This window comes from Buteo buteo, chromosome 10 (genome assembly GCF_964188355.1).
Source record: "Buteo buteo chromosome 10, bButBut1.hap1.1, whole genome shotgun sequence".
Taxonomy (NCBI): domain Eukaryota; kingdom Metazoa; phylum Chordata; class Aves; order Accipitriformes; family Accipitridae; genus Buteo; species Buteo buteo.
The window spans coordinates 20,512,909-20,534,498 of record NC_134180.1 but is presented as its reverse complement, the minus strand read 5'-3'; the positions used below and the strand labels follow the sequence as shown (position 1 = coordinate 20,534,498).

Here is a 21,590-nt window from a genome sequence, read left to right as displayed (position 1 = left end):
AGATGTAATACTGATCAGAAATCTGGGCATGGAAACATCTTTACAGTACCTTTGTTGACATAAGGGATTTTGGATCAGTAACACCACCTTGTCCTCAGTTCAGCAGGGATAGAGTTAATTTTCACAGGAACCTGGGAGAAGGCACAGCCGGGACAGCTGACCTGAACTAGCCAAGAAGCTACTCCATACCATGTGACATCATGCTCAGTATATAAATGGGGAGCCAGCTGGGGGGGACCCTCAGGTCTTTCGGTGGGGGAAGTGGCGGAGCATCGGGTTCCGGGTGGTGAGCAGTTGCACTGTGCATCACTCGTTTTGTATATTCTTTTATTACTACCATTGTTGTTGTTTTAACTTCTCTCCTTGTGTTGTCCCAGTAAATTGTCCTTATCTCAACCCTCGAGGTTCTGTGTTTGGTTTTTTTTTCTTTTCTCCTTTCTGATTCTCCTCCCCATCCCACCGGAGGGAGGCGGGAGGAGCGAGCGAGTGGCTGCATGGTCCTTTGTTACCAGCTGGGCTGAAACCACGACACACCTCTAGAACAGTTTATGACATTTTGGACTATGTGTTTTTAATTGTTTCTGTTCTGCCTTTTTGGCAAGAACGGATTAATTTTTCTGGTTTTGATCTGGAACAACTTTCTAAAAACCTGCCAGTTCAACAGCCAAATGTGTATGCTAATTATTTATATAGTTTTCAAATTGTAAGTGATCTAAATCATTAGAGATCCACCTAAAATAAAACTTACACCAACTAAGAGGTACCAATCTATTTTTTATAACCCATATATCATTACTGCTTGCTATTACTTAATGTTACTTCAAATCTGCTTAAGACCTGAACAATATTAAAAACAAACAGAGACAGCATGCCCTATCCTTAATTGAAGGTGAAAAAAGCAGCCTTGGCTTTCTGTGTATCACTGCAAATGTACTGGGCTGTCCCAGAGAGATTTCCGCTCACCTAACATGTATGTGCTTATACCTGTGGAAGATATAAAATCACAGCATTGATTTGGTTAAAAGATATAGGAGTTTGCACATATTTTAAAATGATCACTTAAGGGTTTATAATTGTTATTCTTCAGTTAACACCTGCAATATTTACTTGGAAAATTTGAAAACAAACAAACAAAAAACCAACACCAAAAAAACCCATAGAAAACTAAAGTATGAATCTTATCCAAGACATTCTAAACCCTTTCTTTCAAGAAAGAGGGAGTGGTTACCTCATTTTTTTCTTATCTAAGAGAAATGGAGAACATAAGTTTAGACGATGGGTTTGTTTCTCCTTTCCTCTGTTGTATAAGGGCCAGTGCTCTCTCCTACATCAGTGCTGTTTGTTGTTTGGATTTATTTATCACTAAAATGAGGAAAGTTGCAGCTGCAACAGCAGATGGACTTCTGATTTGTGTATCTTTCTTCTGCAGCCCATTAGGTTGAAAAGTCAACTTTGCATGTGTGTTTCAGTGCTACGTGAATGCAACTTGCCTGACTTTTAGTCTTTCTGAAAATGAGGTGCTTAATGCAGAAATAACAATCAACTGTATGTTTCACTGCATTAGATAATTTTTACTTGAGTTTTTAATTGCCTTTCATTTTGCATGAGGGAGTTCTGAAACATCAAATGAACTACAGCACCACCTGTGAAGTGCTCCCTGCAAATGTTAAGATGAAATGAGTGGGAAATATCAACAGCAGGCAACTTCAACAGCAACGAAGAAAATGTTCTTTCTTTAAGTTAATTTATCTACCTCTATTTCAGCATAGCATAGTTTGGATAGGAAGTTAATTAACTGTTCAGCTTCCAACCTGTATTCAAAAATTTACATTGGCACAATGAATTAATAAAGATAGGGAAGAAATTATAATATTTCTAATGATTTCCAGAACATTTGCTGGAAAAATGAAGGAGCCTGTGTAAAGCAAGAAAGAGAACTGAGATAAAAATCCTGGTTTCACTGCATTGACGTAGACAGGCTACGCCCACAGAGTATTCCAGAAGTAACTGTAGACACCACATACTGGGAAAGCTGTTACTATTCTTACTTCCCCTTATCACTAAACTGTATGGATTAAGGGAATATGTTTAAAAAAATGCTGTTGGTTATAGTACACAGTCTTGAAGGTACCATCCAGCTGTTGGGACTTATTGCCCTGAATAAAATAGCAATGCATAACTCCAGCCAGTTCCAGCTTATTATTCCTGAATTTACCATTGAGGGAAGGAGTGCTAAAATGGAGGAATCACAGGTGCAAACCTTAATGAGTAGTGGGAGTGGCAGAATCCAAATGAAGACGTGCCTCCTGCTGCAAACTGCTCCTCTCTTCGTGTAACAACTTCTGTCTAGCTTCCTCACTGTTCTGTTTTCTGTATTTATCAGAATACCACCTAAATAAGATTAAGCTTTCATTCTATTTCACCAAAGGTCAACAAATCACAAAAGATTACCCAGATATTTACATCTTGTGGTCGAAATGTAAGCATGATAGTCAACTGAGTAAAAGATTGACTTCTAATACTTATCCTATCTCATCTAGACAGGTTGAATTTTTGCAAATTTGATTACTTTGAAAGAAACTGGGAGCTGGCCTGTGAGGATAAGTTTGTATGAAAAGGCTGTTTTCCATTAAATACATATTAAAATTAACTATGTGAACATTATACAGTAAATAGTGAAATATCTGAATTCCAGTAAATATCTGAAATCCCCAAAATCTAGGAAATCTACTGTACAGCTAGGAAATGGAAATTATATGTTAATTCTGTATAATGCTTTTAGCATAAATTCAAATTTGCGAAGATATGTAAGATATCTGAGGTGAAGAGATTGGGAAGCTACACAAGAGAATCTAGCAGTAATATCTAGATTGATAGCAAGGGGAAAGAGAGATGACTGGAGTGGAAGATCTTTGTCCATGAAGACTGGCACAGTGATATTATTAATCTTACTCTTATAAACTCAGAAAATGGCCTGAAAGATCATGAAGGCGATACTGTAAGTTTTGTGGATTGCAGAGCTAGGTAGGTCAGATCACCAACAAAGATCTGTGAAAAAGAAGATCATCCTTGAATTTACCAAGTTAAACAGATGCACAGTGTTACTTCGTATGCTCCATCTAACGTTTTAGCAGTAGTATTTTGGACAAGCAAATTAAAATAAACGTATCTCCATACAGCCTCCCTGTTCTACAGCTTGAAAATGCCAACATGTGCACTGGAATGTATAAAATATGAAGGTTTTATCTAGCATTTAAGTAGTGTTACTCTCCTTATCGTCACTAGGACTGCCCTTTGACAGAGAACAATTGCTGCTCTCAGATTGTCACAGTAATGCAAATACCCCACACAGGTACATTGAAACGTATACAGAATATGTAATTATAGTGCCTTTAAAGTGAAGTGGAATAAAAAATGCATTATAACAAAAGCTGTATATGTTTTAAGTGTTTAGTCAGTTAAAATATTTTCCACACTAATTGCCTGTGGCAGCCTCTTGGAAAACCATATTACCTCTAAATATTCAGTTATCCAAAAATACTTAATTTTCCTTGAGTAAATTGCACCAGAGGGTTGGTGGATTAATATTATATTGTAAAGTGATGGAACTCAAATCAAACTTCATTCTTAAATGAGGGTAGAATTTGGAAAAAATCATCTTTTACATTAGCTCTGCAACCATAAAATCATTTTACTGCTTCCACTTGTTGGAAAGCATTGTTACAAAATCAGAAAAACTGTTAAAATTATAACATTTAAATTGGGGGTGAGGGGAGGCAAATCTCCTTACCTTTTCTAATTTGGATAGAGCAAGAGAATAGCAGTCTTTGGCTCTGAACTGCATGAATCTCATATTGGCTGGGTGAGTTAGTTCTGTGATAATGCTTAGGCTTGAGAACAACCTGTATTTTAAAAGAATGTAACAGTTACACCTTTAATTATAACAATTCACAAATGTAAGGCTCTACATAATGCTGTAGCTTGTGCTCATGCCCACATTTTTAATGAAGTCCCTGAAACCTGTGGTGGTTTTTGGCACAATGAAATGCTGGTATAATAGCAGAAGAAACTACAAAACATTCTCTATAGAATTCACAGAGAAGCAAACATGCCTTCAAAGGTTGAGCTTACAAAGTATTTTAATGCTAGAAAGGAAACAATTTCATTACCAGAGATTTTATTTAATAATATCTAAAATGACACAAATCTGTAGGAAACAACAAAAAATGCAAAACTATACAGCCTGCACTTAGTACCTGGTTGCATGTAAACTACCACTTTATTAGAACTGGCTTAGGTACTCTTTCCATTTTTGAGTTCCATTTGTATGCTCTGTGTCCATAGACTGCACAACATAGATAAAAACTGACACTTCTTGGGAGTTGCTGAGAAAATGTATGATTATGTATACTTATGTTCTCCCTCTGAAATATTTACATACACAAAATATTTATAAGTTAACACTAATTCAGCCTTCTAATAACAAAAAACACTGAAGAAAGTTTAACTCTGATCTGGTTGAGTAACACAGATTTTCATGAAGCAGACTAAAGAGCCCCTCCCCAGCCCTCATGGCTCTAAGAACTAGAAAGAAATGTGTAGTTTATGCTATGCAAATACTAAACAACTTGGAATAGAACTCAGATTATTATTTGAGTATTTCCTCTACAGATTAGTATCAGAAAATGAGATGTGCATTTGTTATCTGTTCTGATTATTCTGAAAGTACTTATCTACATGTGACAATAGATACCTGAACATCATTAATGTGACTTCTGTTTTATTCAGAAGGAAATCAAAGTGGTTTTCTTGAAAGGTGAATTTAGTAAGTTAAGTGTCAAATGGAATCCAATGTACTTTTTTGCAAGTCTTTACTCTTTTTCCCTCATTTTTGTAGGAAGGAACTTCACTGAAATGGCATTTCAAGCAGACCCTAAATGTGGGGAAACGTATGTCAAAACTATCTGTTAGTACGTGTTAATGCCGTCTTATTGCAATACAGTTTCCTAGGTCTATTGATGTCAAAACTTAGACTGGTAATGATCACATGATCCCAAACATGTCCTGATGATATGATGGTAGAAATGCTAGCCATTCTTATGTTAGCAGTTGTCATGTCCCTGTGAATAACCAAATATTAAATGTGATCATATAAGGAAAAATTAACTTGGCAAACAGGATGAGAATGTGAATCATTTAACAATGACCATTTGCGTGCACTAGTTTGAAAGGCATTATGCACGCTCAGGAATTTCTGTAACTTTTTAGCTCTTACAGTCAGACTTTAATACAAACTCTGAGTCATGCAGTATCGTTATTAATACATGATAACCACGCTCTTGAGATGCAATTGTGGTATGTCTTTACTTGTATGCTGTGTTATAAAACCCTGTGAAGTGCTCATGAAAATTCAAAAAAATCCTGATATATCACACTTGTAGGTATGAACTTGTACTTAAGTAGCTTAACAAATGCATTAAAGTTTTGAGGAAGGAGAATAAATGCCCTCTGCATTAATTCTGTAGCATAGAACTACTTAAGCTTCTGCTGGCTGGAAATTTTCCTGTATTGTTGTATTAAAGGACAGGCATTCATATTGGAAAACTAACAATATAACATTCAGAACTAAGAGTAACAGGAAATTAAAAGCTCATCTAATGATAAAACACACACAACTTCCAGGAAAAAATACAGGTTACTAGGTTTCTGTTAAAGATGGGTTTAGTTTATCACCAAGATATGAAAACTGATTTATATTAGGAAATCAGTTTCAAACCTGGTATTGGTAAAATTCATTTTTCATTTATGAGTGCCTTTTAGCAGAATTAGGGGAAATTACTTTCTAGGTAGTCAGGGCCAGATTGCTTCTTGCCCTGGGTGTAAGACACACTGCCCATAAGCTTTCAGCAGCAGAACAGGCTACTTCTATGCGAAGATCCCTCTTTTCTATCCCATGCTGGTATAAAAGGACTGGACAGGGTGGAGAAAGCTCTCATCAGCCTGATGGAAGACATGGGTTGCTGTTGAACTGGTATTTGGGAATTAGACAAGCAAGAGATACATTCAGTTCTTTCCTGAACCAAAACGGTAAAACAATGTAATGCCACCATAACAACTCATTTGGTTTATCTATAAATTGGTGCTGACTGCTAGGTACCAGCTAAACTACTGAATTGTTAGGCGTACTGCTGTCAATAGGCTTCTTGCAGTATTTGAAGCATAGTCTTCAAGATGTTAGCTAATAATAACTTAAAAACAGGGCCTCCCAGACACGAACATTTAAACCCATTAATTAATAGAAAGCAAGAGTAAATATAAACACGCCTTCTAGTACAGACCTACTGCCTGAGAAAACCCACTACTTTTCTGAAATGGACTCATAACTGTCAATAGGGACTCAATGGTTGGCTTCATATTTCATACTAAAAAGTGAAAAGCACCTCTAGGGCACAGTCCAAACGAGTAATTTCTCCTTGTAGTTTTTAAATATGCTAACTTGTTCTTTCCCATCCAAAGTATTAAAGATTTCCTTTCTTAGTCAGTGTGACCATTTGAGTCACACTTCTTTACTCCTTTTAACTATAATTCAGATAAGCTAGTATTGTGTCACAGTTTTAATTGGTATGGAACAGTTTCTAGCCTTAAAAGTGCTAAACCATCTAGCTGTAAGCGTGTGCAAGACAACTGAATGATTATGTAGTAAGTTCTATCTGGATACCTATGGTATGTAGTGTACTACTATGGTGGTTTTGGTTGTGGTTTTTTCTTAGTATTTTTTACAAGGTAGAACACAAGTATGGGAAAAATCAACAGGTACTTTGTAAATTTTATTTTTTATTCAACTCATTTTTCTGTTTTATATTTTGGGGTAAAATATCTTTCTGAAGAACTTAAGTGACGTATGTCAAAACCTCAGTGAGATACCCTAGCACAATATAGTTAAGAGTAGACTTGAATGATGCACAGATTAATTTCAATTATAGTTTCTAAATTAAATTTAGGTGTGATTATGAAACACGCACCTGTGCTAGTTATCATGTACAAATTCAAAATCTCCAAGTTAGAAACAGACAGACTAATATTTCTCATGCAACATAGGTTTTGCTTCTTTTGAGCACACGCAGAAATGCTAACAGCATTTAACTGTATTCTCACATGCGGTCGCATTAAAAAAAAGATCTCCATTGAAATACTTGCGTTTTAATGAGCTCAGTTTTCTAAAACACTTAGATTCAAAAGACTTTTACTATGCACCTCTCTGTGGTCTTATGTGGAAGGCCTGACACAGAAAAGCGCAGCAATATTGAATGATACTGAATCCTCTAAGGAAGGATTTCATTTTGTCCAGGTCTTATTAAAATGAACAACAGGAAGTGCTAGGTTTAAGCCCCAAATCAGGGAGGCATTTCATACTTGACTGTATAGTGTGTTTTGTTTCATGTGGGGGTTTTGGGGGGTGTTTGTTTTGGTTTGTTTTTTTAAGCAAATAAGAACTTTTTTAAGTTTAAAGGGATACTTATCTTTTGGTACTTGTTGAAACAAGATATTTAACACAAAGTGAGGCTTTAATCAGGAGAGGTTCTCAAAAGAACAGGAACTCTCAGTTTGTTTAACTCTCCCTCACAGCACTGCCTTCTCGGCCTTTTTACTAGACTGATCATTTTTTCACTCTGTATTCCGTTATTCCTTCATGACTCTTAGTTTGTTGTTGTCATGTGTAATGTTGCATACATGTGCCTAAAAACCTAATTTTTGTTCAAAACTAAATATTCAAAATCTGAACACTTATTACTAACTTCATAGTGATGCATTGCTTACCTTTTAGAAGGATCTGCTTTTCATACTGGCTTTAGCATTACTGTGAAAGACTGCTACACTGAGGAAAAATTTCTTTTCTCAACTATCTTTGGTCCTAAGTCTTCAAGAGTAGCTTGCTTTTCCTTCCTGCAAACCTGACAGTTGACTTTTAAAATGATCAACCAGTTTTGGGATGCATAGAATTTCATCTGAGATTTCAGGATAATACTTCAGTACTCCGAGTGTATTGCTAAGCAGGGTGGGAAAAGGTTTGCCCACGTAAGACACAAATTCATATAAGGGAAAACTTAAGTAGAAGAAAGAAACAAAAAAATAATTTCTTATCTGAGTACAGAAGGCATCAAGTATTTCACAATTAATGCAGATGTATAGATAGATTGCAAAAATGTCTTACCTAAAGAGTGTTTGAACATTTACAATGGTCTTGGCATCTGCCATGTAGTCTTCCTCAGCACTCATAGTACTTTCTTTGTCCACCACCACCATATTAGCTGCAAAGGTGACCCCACATCTTAATAAGTCATCTAGGCTTTTGTGAAGAGAAAGAGGGAGAAAGACACAAGCAACTTAAATAGGAAACACTTAAAAGATTAGGGATGGTTGGAACTTGCAGATCACAGGCTGAGTTGCTGGTTCCCTTCACGTACATATCATAACTTCCAACATAATCTATATCAAGTACATAATCTCAATTGATAGAATAGAATAATTATTTTCCTTGAAGTCATACAGAATGCACTTCAGTAGGTTGTTACAGTCCCTCTCCTTTTGCTAAAATGATAAATTTATTTCAACATTTTAGAATAAGCCTGTAACGGTTACTTGGGAAGACAATACGTCCTTACATGCTGCAACAACTTGCTTCATTGCAGTTACTTTTGGCAATAAACAGACAGAAATAAAATGCTTTGGGTTGCTCTTTCCCACAATTCTATTTGTTTCAAAATGCTAATAAAGGTTCTGCCAGGACATCTGATATGTTCCTCTTTTAGGTTAATCTATGAGTTGGAGTGTTCTCATGATGCTTTTAGGAGTAGCTGTACATCAGTAAAAATTTGCACTCTGCTGGACAATGTTTCTTGTGAAGCCTGACCATAGAAAACATTCACAGACAATTGAGTTACAGTTCCCATCATGCCTTATATTTGTTTCCAAAATGATGCATGTTTGTTGTTTTAACAATAATATTTTCCACAGAAACTAAGCACTTGAAAAGATTAGAAAGGACTTTTCAACTACTAGGAACCTAGCAATTTTTAACTAAGTAAAAATAAGAAGAAAGGGTGAATTTCAGGGTTTCCAATGGAAATTGGAAAACTATATTTTTGCATGATTCTGATTACTTCTAAGGTGAAAAGCTGTTTTGGCATTATAATTGCTTCTTATTTGGCAATCTATAATATTAATTAAGTCTTAATTGTCCTGAAACAGTTTTTCTTTTCAGCAATGATCTTAGGTTCCTAAGTTTACATAACCTACTATAAATTGTTTTTGAAATTTTGGATAAGGAAAACTCTATAAATTTGTGGTATTTATTTTACATCTTATATGCATTCTTCCAAAACAAATACATAATATAATTTTTTTTGAAACTGTGCAGTATCACTGGTGGTGTACTACCAAAAAAAAGGCTGTATTTTATATGATCTATATTAAAAACTTCAGTGCACAAGTAGAACTCTGACCTTTCTCTGAATAAGCTGTATTTCTGCTTTTTCAGTCTTTCATTTTAACCCTGAAAATAGCAGCATATTCTGAAATATCCAGATTTTCTGCATTTCAACGTTTCATCAGCTCAACAGCTATTCTTATTTTAGTAGTTACATTCAACTAATTTGTGGAGAAATTAAAAAAAATACTAATTTAGAAGTAGTATAATTCTAATTCTCAGGTACCTCTAGCTATAGGTTTCTTAATACTGAATAGACTTCTACACCGCTGTGAAATTTGTTCAGTTACAGATCCCACATCATTTATACCTGAAGACTGTAGAACAGATTTCTACTACTTGATTACATATTTTGATGAAGTTCATCCCAGCTATGAATTGTGGTAAAGCTGTTTTTCTGCAGGCCATCCACTTCTAACAAAATGGATTGGTAAATGAGAGTCATTCCTTTGGTGGTTTTCTCTCTAAGACGATGACATTTCATGCCAGGTGACCAAATGACAAATATATTAGATGCTTAAAAGGTAGTAGGTGGCACTTTGAGAATGTATTCTATACCTATTAAATAAGAAAGGAAACTTTGCATATTTTACATTGTAGTTCTTAGCTAAAGATGATCAACTTCTATAATTGTACACAATTTAAAAACCTGTTTAGGAAAACACAGGGAATAAGTATGAACTATATTTTTAAAAGTCTTGTTATCAATGAAAACAGATGTCAAAAAAAACCCTACAAAATATGATTGGTTATTGCATCATGAATTAAAGCGACTGTATTGTCAGAAAAGATGCAGAAGTTCATGCTAGTGTTACTGTAAACTGTAGAATTCTGTATAATCACTTATTTCAAAGACTACACACTTCATTTTCTTTATGCACTCAGTTCTAAAAACAACAAAACACTTTTAGGGAGGGATTTGGTGATTTCCTTTTTGAAATAAACTCAGTAAACTTAATTAAAGTTTACTTCTCTATGTTAATGAAAAACAGTTAACATCTTTGGGTTATTAATTACTTTGGATACTTTGAGTCAATTCAATTATGCTGGTGGTATGAGTTCTTTTAATAATTGTTGTGGAATTAAAAGTTAAGAAAGTGGTAGATATTAACAACCTAAACCACTTTTTTTCCTTTAGAGGAAGAAATAAATGTAGAATGTGAAAAATATTTCTGTAGATCCTTTGCAAATCTCACAATGACTATGATATCACCGAGGTAAATCTGTAACTGTATCACTATTATAAGCAGTTTTAAAGCCCTTGTTACAACTAGGTGAGATGGAGAAACATTGACTCTCCAGAATTCTTATTGAAAATTTGGATTCTGTTAATTCAGGGCAAGAAATAAGTTTTTTGATTTCTACCTGGGGCATGAATATTATGGGGTCATATCCCCAACTCAAAATTAGCTATGTACTGAAGCAAATAATTTTCTTCTTTAAATTGACACTCTACACACAGGAGTTTACTAAAATGCTTACGAGCCCTTGCTCTTCTCTTGTTTCTGCCTGATTTTTACATCAAATCTACGTTGCTAAACCTAGATATGCAAAAATATATTAGCAGAGGCGAAGACAGAAATGTAGGAGTAAGTGATATTTTAAGTAGTAGAAGATGAAGAGTGTTGGACACATTCAAGACTGCCAGTATTAGTGCTGTCTGTGTTCTGTAGCTATCTTTACAAAACCCTAGTCAGTAAATCCAAACAAATTATAACCAAGTATAGAATGACACTAGAATCAGGGCTATAAACTGGCACTTTGTAGAAACATATTAATGAAGCTAAACAGGCATTAATCTTATATTCTTGAAGATATTAACCTGTGTTCCCTGTCATACTTTTCACTAATGATATCCTTTATAATTCAGAAATTTGAAATCCCAAATTATAGCATACAGACACAAACCATGCATGCAAAAAGATCCATCTTCAAGTACAACACACACATAAACATGCAATGACGATACACACAACAAGCCACTGAGCACTACAATGTTAAGTTTTCTAACAGTTATTTCACCTACTTGTCGATAGAGCCCACCATGTAGTAAACCATGGGAAACCAACAGATTGCATCCAGAAAATGCATATCTGGCCTAAGCAGCAGATGGGATTACAAAATGAAACACAATATCACAACAGCAGCATCTCTTCTAAAATACTTCAATAAACTGGTAGCTTTTTTTAAAAAAATAACTTTATAAAACTTGGGCAGTATAACAACACTTTAAAGAGGAAATAGGTTTGCAGAAAGCTGTGAATCAACAGTTTGCTGTGATCATAAAGAACGATCAGAATTAACATGCTTATATCAATAAATGCAGCTCTTAAATCAGAAATTTTATGGCACAGTACAATTCCAAATATGAATGGCTGATGTCAGAGACACACTACCAAATTTATACTCCAATGCATGACCTAGGAGTACTTAAAAGAAGCAGTGAGAATTTTCAATTAAAAAGTGAAGTGGAAACCCAATCATCATTTGGGGTTTGTGCCAACAGCTCCATTCAAGGCAATGAGACAATCTTAGATGAAACCTTATTTTTAAAATGGAATGTGAAAACTAAGATACTGTATTTTATTGCATTGTTTCTTTAATAATAAATTTAACTGCATTTCTTCTTACATACCAAGAAACATTGGAAATCTTAAAACACATGTGATGTGTAGGTATCAGAATGAGCATACTGTAAAAAATTGCCTTGATAAATAGAGAAAATAGGAATATAACAACAAGGCATAGATACATTCGTTGAAGGTGGCTGAATTCCGAAGTCCAATGAAGTAAATTACAAAATTCCAATTGACTTGAATGGCAGCGTGAATTCCACCTCATGCACATATGAAAAGCATGCTGGCTTTTCAGCTAACTGCTGTACTCTCATAAATGCTGGCCTTTCAGAGGAGTCACTGCAAATGACATGTAGCGAGAGACAACACTAAGGGCATTAGTTTAACTAGCAACCATAGCTTTTACTTTATGCTAATAAAAAGTGGTTTTAGCTGTAAATGTCACAACAGCAGCATTAAACTATCTAAACTCAGGCCCTAAGGTGGAAAAGGTCCTGCTTGACCAACCTGATCTCCTTCTGTCACCAGGTGACCTGCCTAGTGGATGAGGGAGAGGCTGTGGATGTTGTCTACCTTGACTTCAGGAAGGCCTTTGACACTGTCTCTCATGGCATACTCCTTGAGAAGCTGGCGTCTCCCGGCTTGGACAAGTGTACTCTTCACTGGGGGAAAAACTGGCTGGACGGACAAGCCCAGAGGGTTGTGGTGAATGGGGTGAAATCCAGTTGGCGGCAGGTCACAAGTGGTGTTCCCCATGGCTCGGTGTTGGGCCCCGTTCTGTTTAATATCTTTATCGATGATTTGGATGAGGGGATCGAGTGCACCCTCAGCAAGTTTGCAAATGACACCAAGTTGGGAGGCAGGGTCGATCTGCTTGAGGGTAAGAAGGCTCTACAGAGGGATCTGGACAGGCTGGATCGATGAGCTGAGGCCAGTCGTATGAAGTTCAACAAGGCCAAGTGCCAGGTCTGGCACTTCAGTCACAGCAACCCCATGCAGCGCTACAGGCTTGGGGAAGAGTGGCTGGAAAGCTGCCCGGCAGAGAAAGACCTGGGGGTGCTGGTTGACAGCCAGCTGAATATGAGCCAGCAGTGTGCCCAGGTGGCCAAGAAGGCCAATGGCATCCTGGTCTGTATCAGAAATAGTGTGGCCAGCAGGAGCAGGGAGGTGATTGTTCCCCTGTACGGCACTGGTGAGGCTGCACCTCGAGTACTGTGTTCAGTTTTGGGCCCCTCACTACAGGAAACACATTGAGTTGGTGGAGCGTGTTCAGAGGAGGGCAACCAGGTTGGTGAGGGGCCTGGAGCACGAGTCTCACGAGGAATGACTGAGGGAACTGGGGCTGTTTAGTCTGGAGAAGAGAAGGCTGAGGGGAGACCTTATCACTCTCTACAACTACCTGAAAGGAGGTTGTAGTGAGGTGGGTGCTGGTCTCTTCTGTCAGGTGGATGGTGATAGGACGAGAGGAAATGGCCTCAAGTTGCGGCAAGGGAGATTCAGGTTGGATATTAGGAAAAATTTCTTTACTGAGAGGGTTGTCAGACATTGGAATGGGCTGCCCAGGGAAGTGGTTGAGTCACCATCCCTGGAGGTATTCAAAAAGCGTGTAGACAAGGTACTCCAGGACATGGTTTAGTGGACATGATGATGGTTGGACTCGATGATCTTGAAGGTCTTTTCCAACCTAAATGATTCTATGATTCTAAAAGAGAACAAGCACTAGAGGGCACTGTATGTTCATATCTTTAATCTTGAAGTCGCAAATCAGAAGTCCTTTAACCTAGTTTAGGCTTTTACCACTTTGTGTAATTCACTTTATGCCGTAGTATGTACATAAAAAAGCTTGTTTTGCAAACACAGGTGTATGCAGCTTCACTAAAGAGCTGTCTGAGGCAGAAGTGGGACACTTCACAGGAGGCCTTTGTATAATAATTCACTTAAACTAGAACATATATATATGCAAAGGGAAGTGTCAGCCTGGAATGAGAACCTATAAGAAATTCTGTTGCTGCCATTTCTTTGAGTCATAGTTTGATCTAACTTTCTGTATACAGCTAAACTCCATTTTTGTGACTTCCAAACTGCAATTTTAAGTACATAAGCAGTACCAAAGTGTTGCTAACAAAAAAAAAAAAAAAAAGGCTCTCTCATTCATTGTCAGATTATGAATGAATCAGTCTTGCTAGAGAAGAATTTGTCTGAAATTTTAAACAGCTAATGCAAGAAAGGCTAAGAATTCCAGCCATCTCCAGACAGATACGGTAGTAACATAGTAACAACTTTATGCTAACACAGTAACAACAGTATTGCAGTTTTTAATTTTCTTCTATGACTTTATGTAATTGTAGACAAAGTGTATGTGCATGTGTGTGGGGGTGTCCTACTGGCTTAAAGAATGGTTTATCTTAGAGTCTAAAATTATTAAAAATATACCTGCCTGGGCCAGGCCACTAAGTACTCTGTGTTAAGTAGATTAGTGTTGTCTGAAGTGCTGTGAAACTGTTACATGGTTTGTTTTATACAGTGTTTACGAAGTTATTTAATTTTAGCAGTAATATTCACATTATTTTGGGTATTTTTAAGAAATATATAGCTGAAACATTGGCCATGAAGAGTTAAGGATATTTAAATTCACTATGGCCATTTAGTCAGTAGAAAGTCAATTTTGTATATGACAGTGAACTTAGGGTATTATTTTTGTCACCAACTTTTCTCAAAGGTAAATGTGCCATAATGTTTTTGATTTGAAGTTGTCCATGTGAAGAGTGATCATCTATTAAAGTAATGGTAAAATGAGTTTAAAATGTATCACAAAAAAAAAAAAAATTTAAATCTACTTACGGGTTATCCAGGAGTAATACAATGGGATTTAGTTCTTTCTTTGGTCGGTAATAAGCTCTGAGTGGAACAATAAAGTTATACAAGCCATTTCCAGCAGTTTCTGCTGCAACTATAATCAATTTATTTTTGAATCCATAGGCTTTGGCATCTTCATAGTAGTTATGCTGGCATCCCTAAAATCAAAATAAGAAACAAGTTCAGTGGATAGGAATGAAGAGATTTAGCTGTGACATTAAAGGATTTTACCATTAGAAATAGAAAATTGTAGATGACTTGATATAGACCTGATTAGATGTAAACAAATGCTGGTGATTAAAAGGATGAGAAAATATATTATAACTTAGCAAGTGCTGAACAAACCTCATCTCTAAGCAGAAACCAGAATTTAACTCTTCAGATGCGAGAGACAAATGAGCATGCAGTTTTATCCAGTAACAGAAACTCCCTTTACCTTATCTAGTCTTAGACAACAGAAGGGTACTTTTTCATGCAGAAGATGACAAAATGTGGGAGAGCTTCCGATATATGGAGAGTAAGGAGGATAGCCTTTGGCATACCTAGGAGAATAGAACAAACATTTTTCAGTATAGCAAATTACTGAAACACAGCTGACTATACAACTGTTTTATGGGATGTTTATACCTATGTCTAAGTTTTGCAGTTATCTGGAGACAAGCAGAGTCAAGCACATGAAATAAGCTATGTTTAATAGGATCAAAGGAATATACTTCATAGCTTTGACCAATTCGATACAATTCAGTGAAAGCTATCATGCTCTTGTGGACTAAAGGAATTTTGCTTGTGGTTTTTTTGTATAGGCATCTTTGGAAAGGGGCTGATGTGTCATAGTGTGCTGTCCTAGTGTTTTGAATGCATGTACTGGAAGCTTCTAAGGAAGGAAAAAAAGGAAAGCAAGAAAACAGAAACAGTTGCGCTACTTCTGCTCTTCCTTCTCCACTTGTCTTTCGAACACTTATTGAGTGAGGTCATTGCCTTCTTGCTTTATAACATACTTTCAACATGATTGGAATATATTTTAGATAGCAAATCTTCTTGCTGATGAAATTTCTAATTGGCCTTAGTTTTTAATAAGAGGCCTTTTAAATCCTGGTGTTTCAGCCTGCATATTTAAGATGATTTGTTCTATTGTTTTTTTCATTGGAGCTTTATGATAGTCCCTGGGGCTTTTCATGCTTTCCACTGTTAGAGATGGGAAACTGTGCTAGGTGAGCCACTGGCTTAATTGTGCATTTCAGCTTTAACATTCCTTTCAGTAATCCCAATAAACATAATTGCTTATCTTCTGTATTTGAGTAATGCATCATTACTTTCAGTAACATGCTAACAAGCATTTTAAATTAGATGTAATAGTTTTCTCTCGTACTGCTTTTTTTGCCATTCCTGCATTTTGAAGTCAGGTGCCTAGCCCTAGTGTTCAAGCCTGTTGAATGATCCAATTATCACTGTGTTCTCAGGACAGAAGTACTTATCTGTTTACAAATTAGTTGAGTCCTGTCTTTATAACTATAGAATGTAAGAAAAATGGTCAAAAAGAATGTTATAAAAAAAATTGCAATACACAACTAGATCTTTATAACAGAGTATCAAAAATCTCCAGCAAATGGAGGAGTTAATCTGTTTTTTTTTTTTATTTTAAAATGGTCATAATGGCATTCTGCTAACAGACAATAGCATTTCATAAAAGGGAATAACTCCATAATTAGCCTTTATGGGTCTTGCTTGCTACAACTGCTTGGATTGATCTGCATGTCAGAGAATTATCTATGCCATTTACATAATATTAGCTTTTCAAATTATGTTGTTTATATTTAATATACATACTCTAAGCCTGCAGAGACTTCATCATCCGATGGGGTAGTTTCATCTTCTGACTGGTCACTGAGCAGGTCACACGTCTGAAGTGAGGATGAGTCTGCAACCTCCAAAACAGGTGCTATACTGGGTCGTCTGCCCTCTTTACCTCCCTCGGAAGGAAGAGCTAGCGTAGGTCTGCTGGACGTTCGGCATCCTGTATCTTGTAAATCGATAGCCACTGTCCCTGAAGTAGCGTTGAAAGGATTTTCTCAATGTGGTTGTCAAAACATTTGAATGAGATACCCATGTTTAGTGGGGATTACCTGACTACACAGCCAAAAACTGAAAGGAATACTATATTGATTGTGTTTATTACATTAAAATATAACAAATACTTAAACTATATCTGAGGAAGCCTTTACCTGCAAAGTAGCACTTTTTCTGACCATTGATATATATTTTCTTGTTAACTACCTTTTTGAAATCATACCTTATATAATTAATCCATATTTATATGCATAACAACCTGTAGGTTTTTACTGAGCAAGGACATGTTTTTAATGAAAGAAGCTTATGAAAACTTACTACAAACAACCAGTTATGAATGACAAAGAAATTACCCATGTGATTTTACCAGTTGTTTTGCTTTGCATACATTTTATTATTACTTTTTTATACAACAATCTTAAGTTGTTTAATTCCATACTGTCAAGTAAAAGAAAAACAACCAAATTCCATTGTTGGGGGTTTTTTTTGAAAATACAAGGGCAAGAGTTTAATATTTTTTTCTTTCTGCACACTATTATAATTTCTTATATATTAATTTAAATTATAATTTTAGGAATACACTGTTAAAAGCTTTAAAATGCATTGTTCATTGAGTAAGAATATGTTGTGAGGCTGCTTTTTTTTTTTTTTTTTTTTTACTTACCCATGCTGGCTATTATACTGTGTACAGGTAACCTAGAAGCTCCATGATAAGATAATTTTGATTCTTTTTTTTTTTTATGCTTTTCTTGCTTCTTAAAAGCAGAATTCTCTTCTTTGGTGATATTTATATAAAAGCATATATCTGTAGAACTCATGATATATCGAGGACCTGGATTCAGCAAAATGTTTTTGCTGTCTTCCTTTCTAACACCAATCAGACAGACTCCAAACCTTAATTAGAAAAGGAAAGGCATGGTTCGTTTTGCATAGTCCCATATATACCAGAATTTCCACTGTCAAAAATGAATCTCCAGTATATTTTTATATTTTGCAGATGATGAATATTTGCAGATTTTTGGATGACAATTATGTTTGAAATATATTATCTCCTAAATAGACCACTTCTGATCAAGCAGTTTTTATGAGCTCATGAATCCCTAGACATTTGAATCCAGTGTTTTTCTTAATCCCCATAATATTCTTCTAACGCTGTTCCAGTTGATTTTTTTCTATCAGATGAATAGTTCCTTCTGGGAAAATATTAGTAGAAGACTGGATATATAATACGAAAAAGTATTCACCATGTTAAATTGTTCCATTATTCATATGTAATGGAAACTATTTTCAGAATTCATTTTTACAATTCACTCCTAGAAATGTATTTGATTAGTGATAGAAAATAAGGAATTAAAGCAAAAAAAAAAATCTTTCACTTATTAAGTATGAGAAGAAACTTAGTGTTCAGGGTTTGATTTATGTTCATTTTGTTAAATACATACAAATATACATGCTTTGTATTCAGTTTGTATGTTCAACTCACAGAGCAGCACTGAATAAGTGATGCATGATCTGAACCCTAAAGAAGGTATGTTAGCATCTAACAAAAAAAATATGGTTTTACTTTGAACAATCACCGGAATGTAGCATGTACCACCTGTAAATTGAATTTTGCATAAAATGAACATGCCACAAAGGAAGGCAGATTTCCAGCTGACTCTCAAATAAGTAAAAAAAAAAAAAAATACACTAACACTCTCCCACTCACCCTTTTCTAGTTTGTTTTGGACATGGAAAGTGACTGGTGTTCTCATTTAACCTCTCTAAGGTACAATTTTTTTCTGGTTGTCAGGCTTATCCTATATATCCTTTATATTCTATTCTCTCAGACTGAGCTGGCCTCTACAGAACCAACATGAGCTTTTACCTGACCAGCTGTAACTTACAGAAAAATATCCACAAAATATATTAGTGGCCAGATATTTAAACCTAGAAACAGAGTAACGTGTAATGCTGCACCTTTGAATGCAGAGCTACATTGCAGGCAAAACAATGATTTGTTTGAACATTTAATTGTTGATAGGTAAATAAACATACTTTTTATGTGCATGGAAAGAAGCATATGTGAAGCTTTTCCCCTCATACTCAGCAAAAAAAGTACTTTCTTCCAGGTTAATATGATACACTTCATTACCAGAGCATCTCCCATACATCTTCTGCCATTGTTCTGGTGATTGCTGACTCTCCCTGAAACATGTACAGATAAAGAGAATTATTTAAAAGTTCATGTAAAATTCTTATTAATCAGAACAGTATTTCATGGCAATAGAAACTACAGATGTCTATTAAAAAAGTCCCATAGGCTAATCTGAAAGAAGTATTTGAGATCAAAGCTTGGTAAATACAGAGATTATTTTAATGAATTAAAGAGCGTTTTCGGTTAAGTAATAGGCATATAAGATTATGTACTTTAATATCAGGAGATATATGGCTGAATTACTTTCAATTCACATCATAATAAGTAGATTCATTGCAATTCAAAGACGACAGGTGAAGCCAACAGAACACTCATTCTATTCATAAAGGCAGTCTCTTCAGATGCTCCATGGCAGATTGTCTGGTTCCTGTTTGAAGTAGGTAAAGAATCATCAAAAATAACTTATGTAGGAAAGACCCATTTGGCTTTGGTCACTTTATCTGTAAGAAAAGTTTTTTTCTGCTTTTGCTTATTGGTTATCTTCAGCATTCACCCTATGGACATTTTGAGTTATTGTGCCTTGTATACTATGACAAATATATACCTTCTTTTCTCTAGTGCAAGAAAATAAATTATTACTTTAAACATATTAAGCATATCATCCTTTACTATATGCAGCTAATGTTCTTTATCCAAATGGACTGTTAGTGGAAATGTTCCAAACTTCAGCTAACACCAAAACTTGCAGATTTGGGGCTTCCATGAACTTCTGACTTAAGTTTCATGTGAAAACAAGTTTCTGCCTGCATGAGTTTTACTGGATATAATGGATTCATCTATACACACATATATATGCAGATAGGACATAAAACTGACAAATGTGCTCTGTGTTTTGCCACTTGGAGCTAAGCTCTCAAGATATTGGGACATGCTCCTTTGTGCTCATTTATACATTTTCAATATCTTAACACAATTTCTGCTTTTCTTCAATTTACCATTCTTTTCCACCCTCAGTGCAGAAACATTTTGTTCCAAGATGGAAATATGCAAACCATTTTTATTGCAACAGTACTAACAAACAGTGCATTAGGTGTAGAATAGCAGACCTAGAAATGTAATTACAGAAGAAATTTTTTCCGTATTTTACTCTCCCCCCCCCCGCCAAGAAATGTTTACCTGTTTAAAGTCTGCTTCGTTCCAGTTAGTTGTCTAAAAGCTTCCCATGGGGCTGTTCTGTAAAGATCATATTAAGTTCAAGTCAGAAAGGCTATTTTCTTCCAAAGTTTTGTATAATGATACAAACCCTAATAAAGTTCTATTACTAGATTAGATACTTTGATAACATTTAAAGATGTATGTTAAGATTAATAAATAACATCAATAATAAGATTATAAATAAGATTCATGGTAGAATTTTGGTGTCTTATAGACTGAGGTTTTGAATTCCATAAACAGCTGAGAAGACAATAGGATTATTTACATCTAGTTTGTTTAATCTGAAAAGTAGCATTATAGACCAAAGCCAGTTCACATAAACAGCAGCAAACTTCCCCTTAATTTTAACAGCAAGCTGATCTGGCCAAAGTTGCTTAGAAAATGAACATTTTCCCCAGTCTCCACATATATTAACACCAGAAGATAAGGTGTTTTCAATTTATGTACATGTGTGTTTTTTTGTTTACTTTTTATTGTATTATCATTCTAATTAGGACAATAGAGAATAACAATTTTTACTGTGCTTTGCTGCTATGTATTGCCTTCAACTTCCAGTAATTTCCCCGTGAACTTACCTTCATGATTATCAGAAATGAGCTTGTATTATTAAGTGTCACACTATTTCTTAATAAATATAGGAAATGGATTCCCTGTGGAATGGGTAGCACTTCATTTGTAAGAGTACAACAAACAGTTGGGACAATGTTTTATCTATGAGCTGTCAATGAACTGTTTCATTCCATTAAAATATAAGTCACTTAGGTTAAGATCATAACTTCACTAAACTAACAAATGTTAAGAAGGTAGAATTTGAAAGTGGTCATATTTTCCCTTAATGAATGACTTTTCAACAGAGAAATGACAAAAAGCAAGAAATGTTCTGGTAAGTTACTTGATAAACTCCTCTGGTTAGATGCACCTCAAATACTGTGTAAAAAGAAGAGCCATTCCTTGTGGAATGGAGAGGCATAGATCATCATTTGAACTTGGTTATCTGTAATAACAACTTGAACATTCCCAGTCACCGTGTTGAACTTACTAAACTTGTGAGTCAACAGATAAGGGGCTTCTGGGAATGGAAACCTGAACTAATTATTAAGAAAATCCTCCCAGTTAGTTTGAATAGACTTTAAAAAGATTACCCAAGGTTGGAAGCAGCTGATTTGTTGCAGTCTCCCCATAATCCAAGTCTGTTCTTTTTATATAAGGAACTCAATACTAACAGGGGTTTAAAACTCAAGTCCTACATGAA

General features: G+C 35.5%; 1 protein-coding gene across 1 annotated transcript in view; it reads right to left on the bottom strand.

Moving 5' to 3' along the window:
- The window catches only part of KCNT2 (potassium sodium-activated channel subfamily T member 2), a 156,213-nt gene that overhangs the window by 25,550 nt on the left and 109,073 nt on the right, over positions 1 to 21,590 (bottom strand). Inside the window, exons 16-24 of the mRNA XM_075038894.1 lie at positions 20,300 to 20,356; positions 19,024 to 19,173; positions 17,651 to 17,880; positions 16,747 to 16,963; positions 15,356 to 15,461; positions 14,905 to 15,077; positions 11,514 to 11,585; positions 8,213 to 8,347; positions 3,791 to 3,902 (exon numbers count right to left, since the gene is read on the bottom strand). Of these exons, the coding sequence (XP_074894995.1) occupies positions 3,791 to 3,902; positions 8,213 to 8,347; positions 11,514 to 11,585; positions 14,905 to 15,077; positions 15,356 to 15,461; positions 16,747 to 16,963; positions 17,651 to 17,880; positions 19,024 to 19,173; positions 20,300 to 20,356 (1,252 nt within the window). The remainder of the gene's footprint in view (positions 1 to 3,790; positions 3,903 to 8,212; positions 8,348 to 11,513; positions 11,586 to 14,904; positions 15,078 to 15,355; positions 15,462 to 16,746; positions 16,964 to 17,650; positions 17,881 to 19,023; positions 19,174 to 20,299; positions 20,357 to 21,590) is intronic.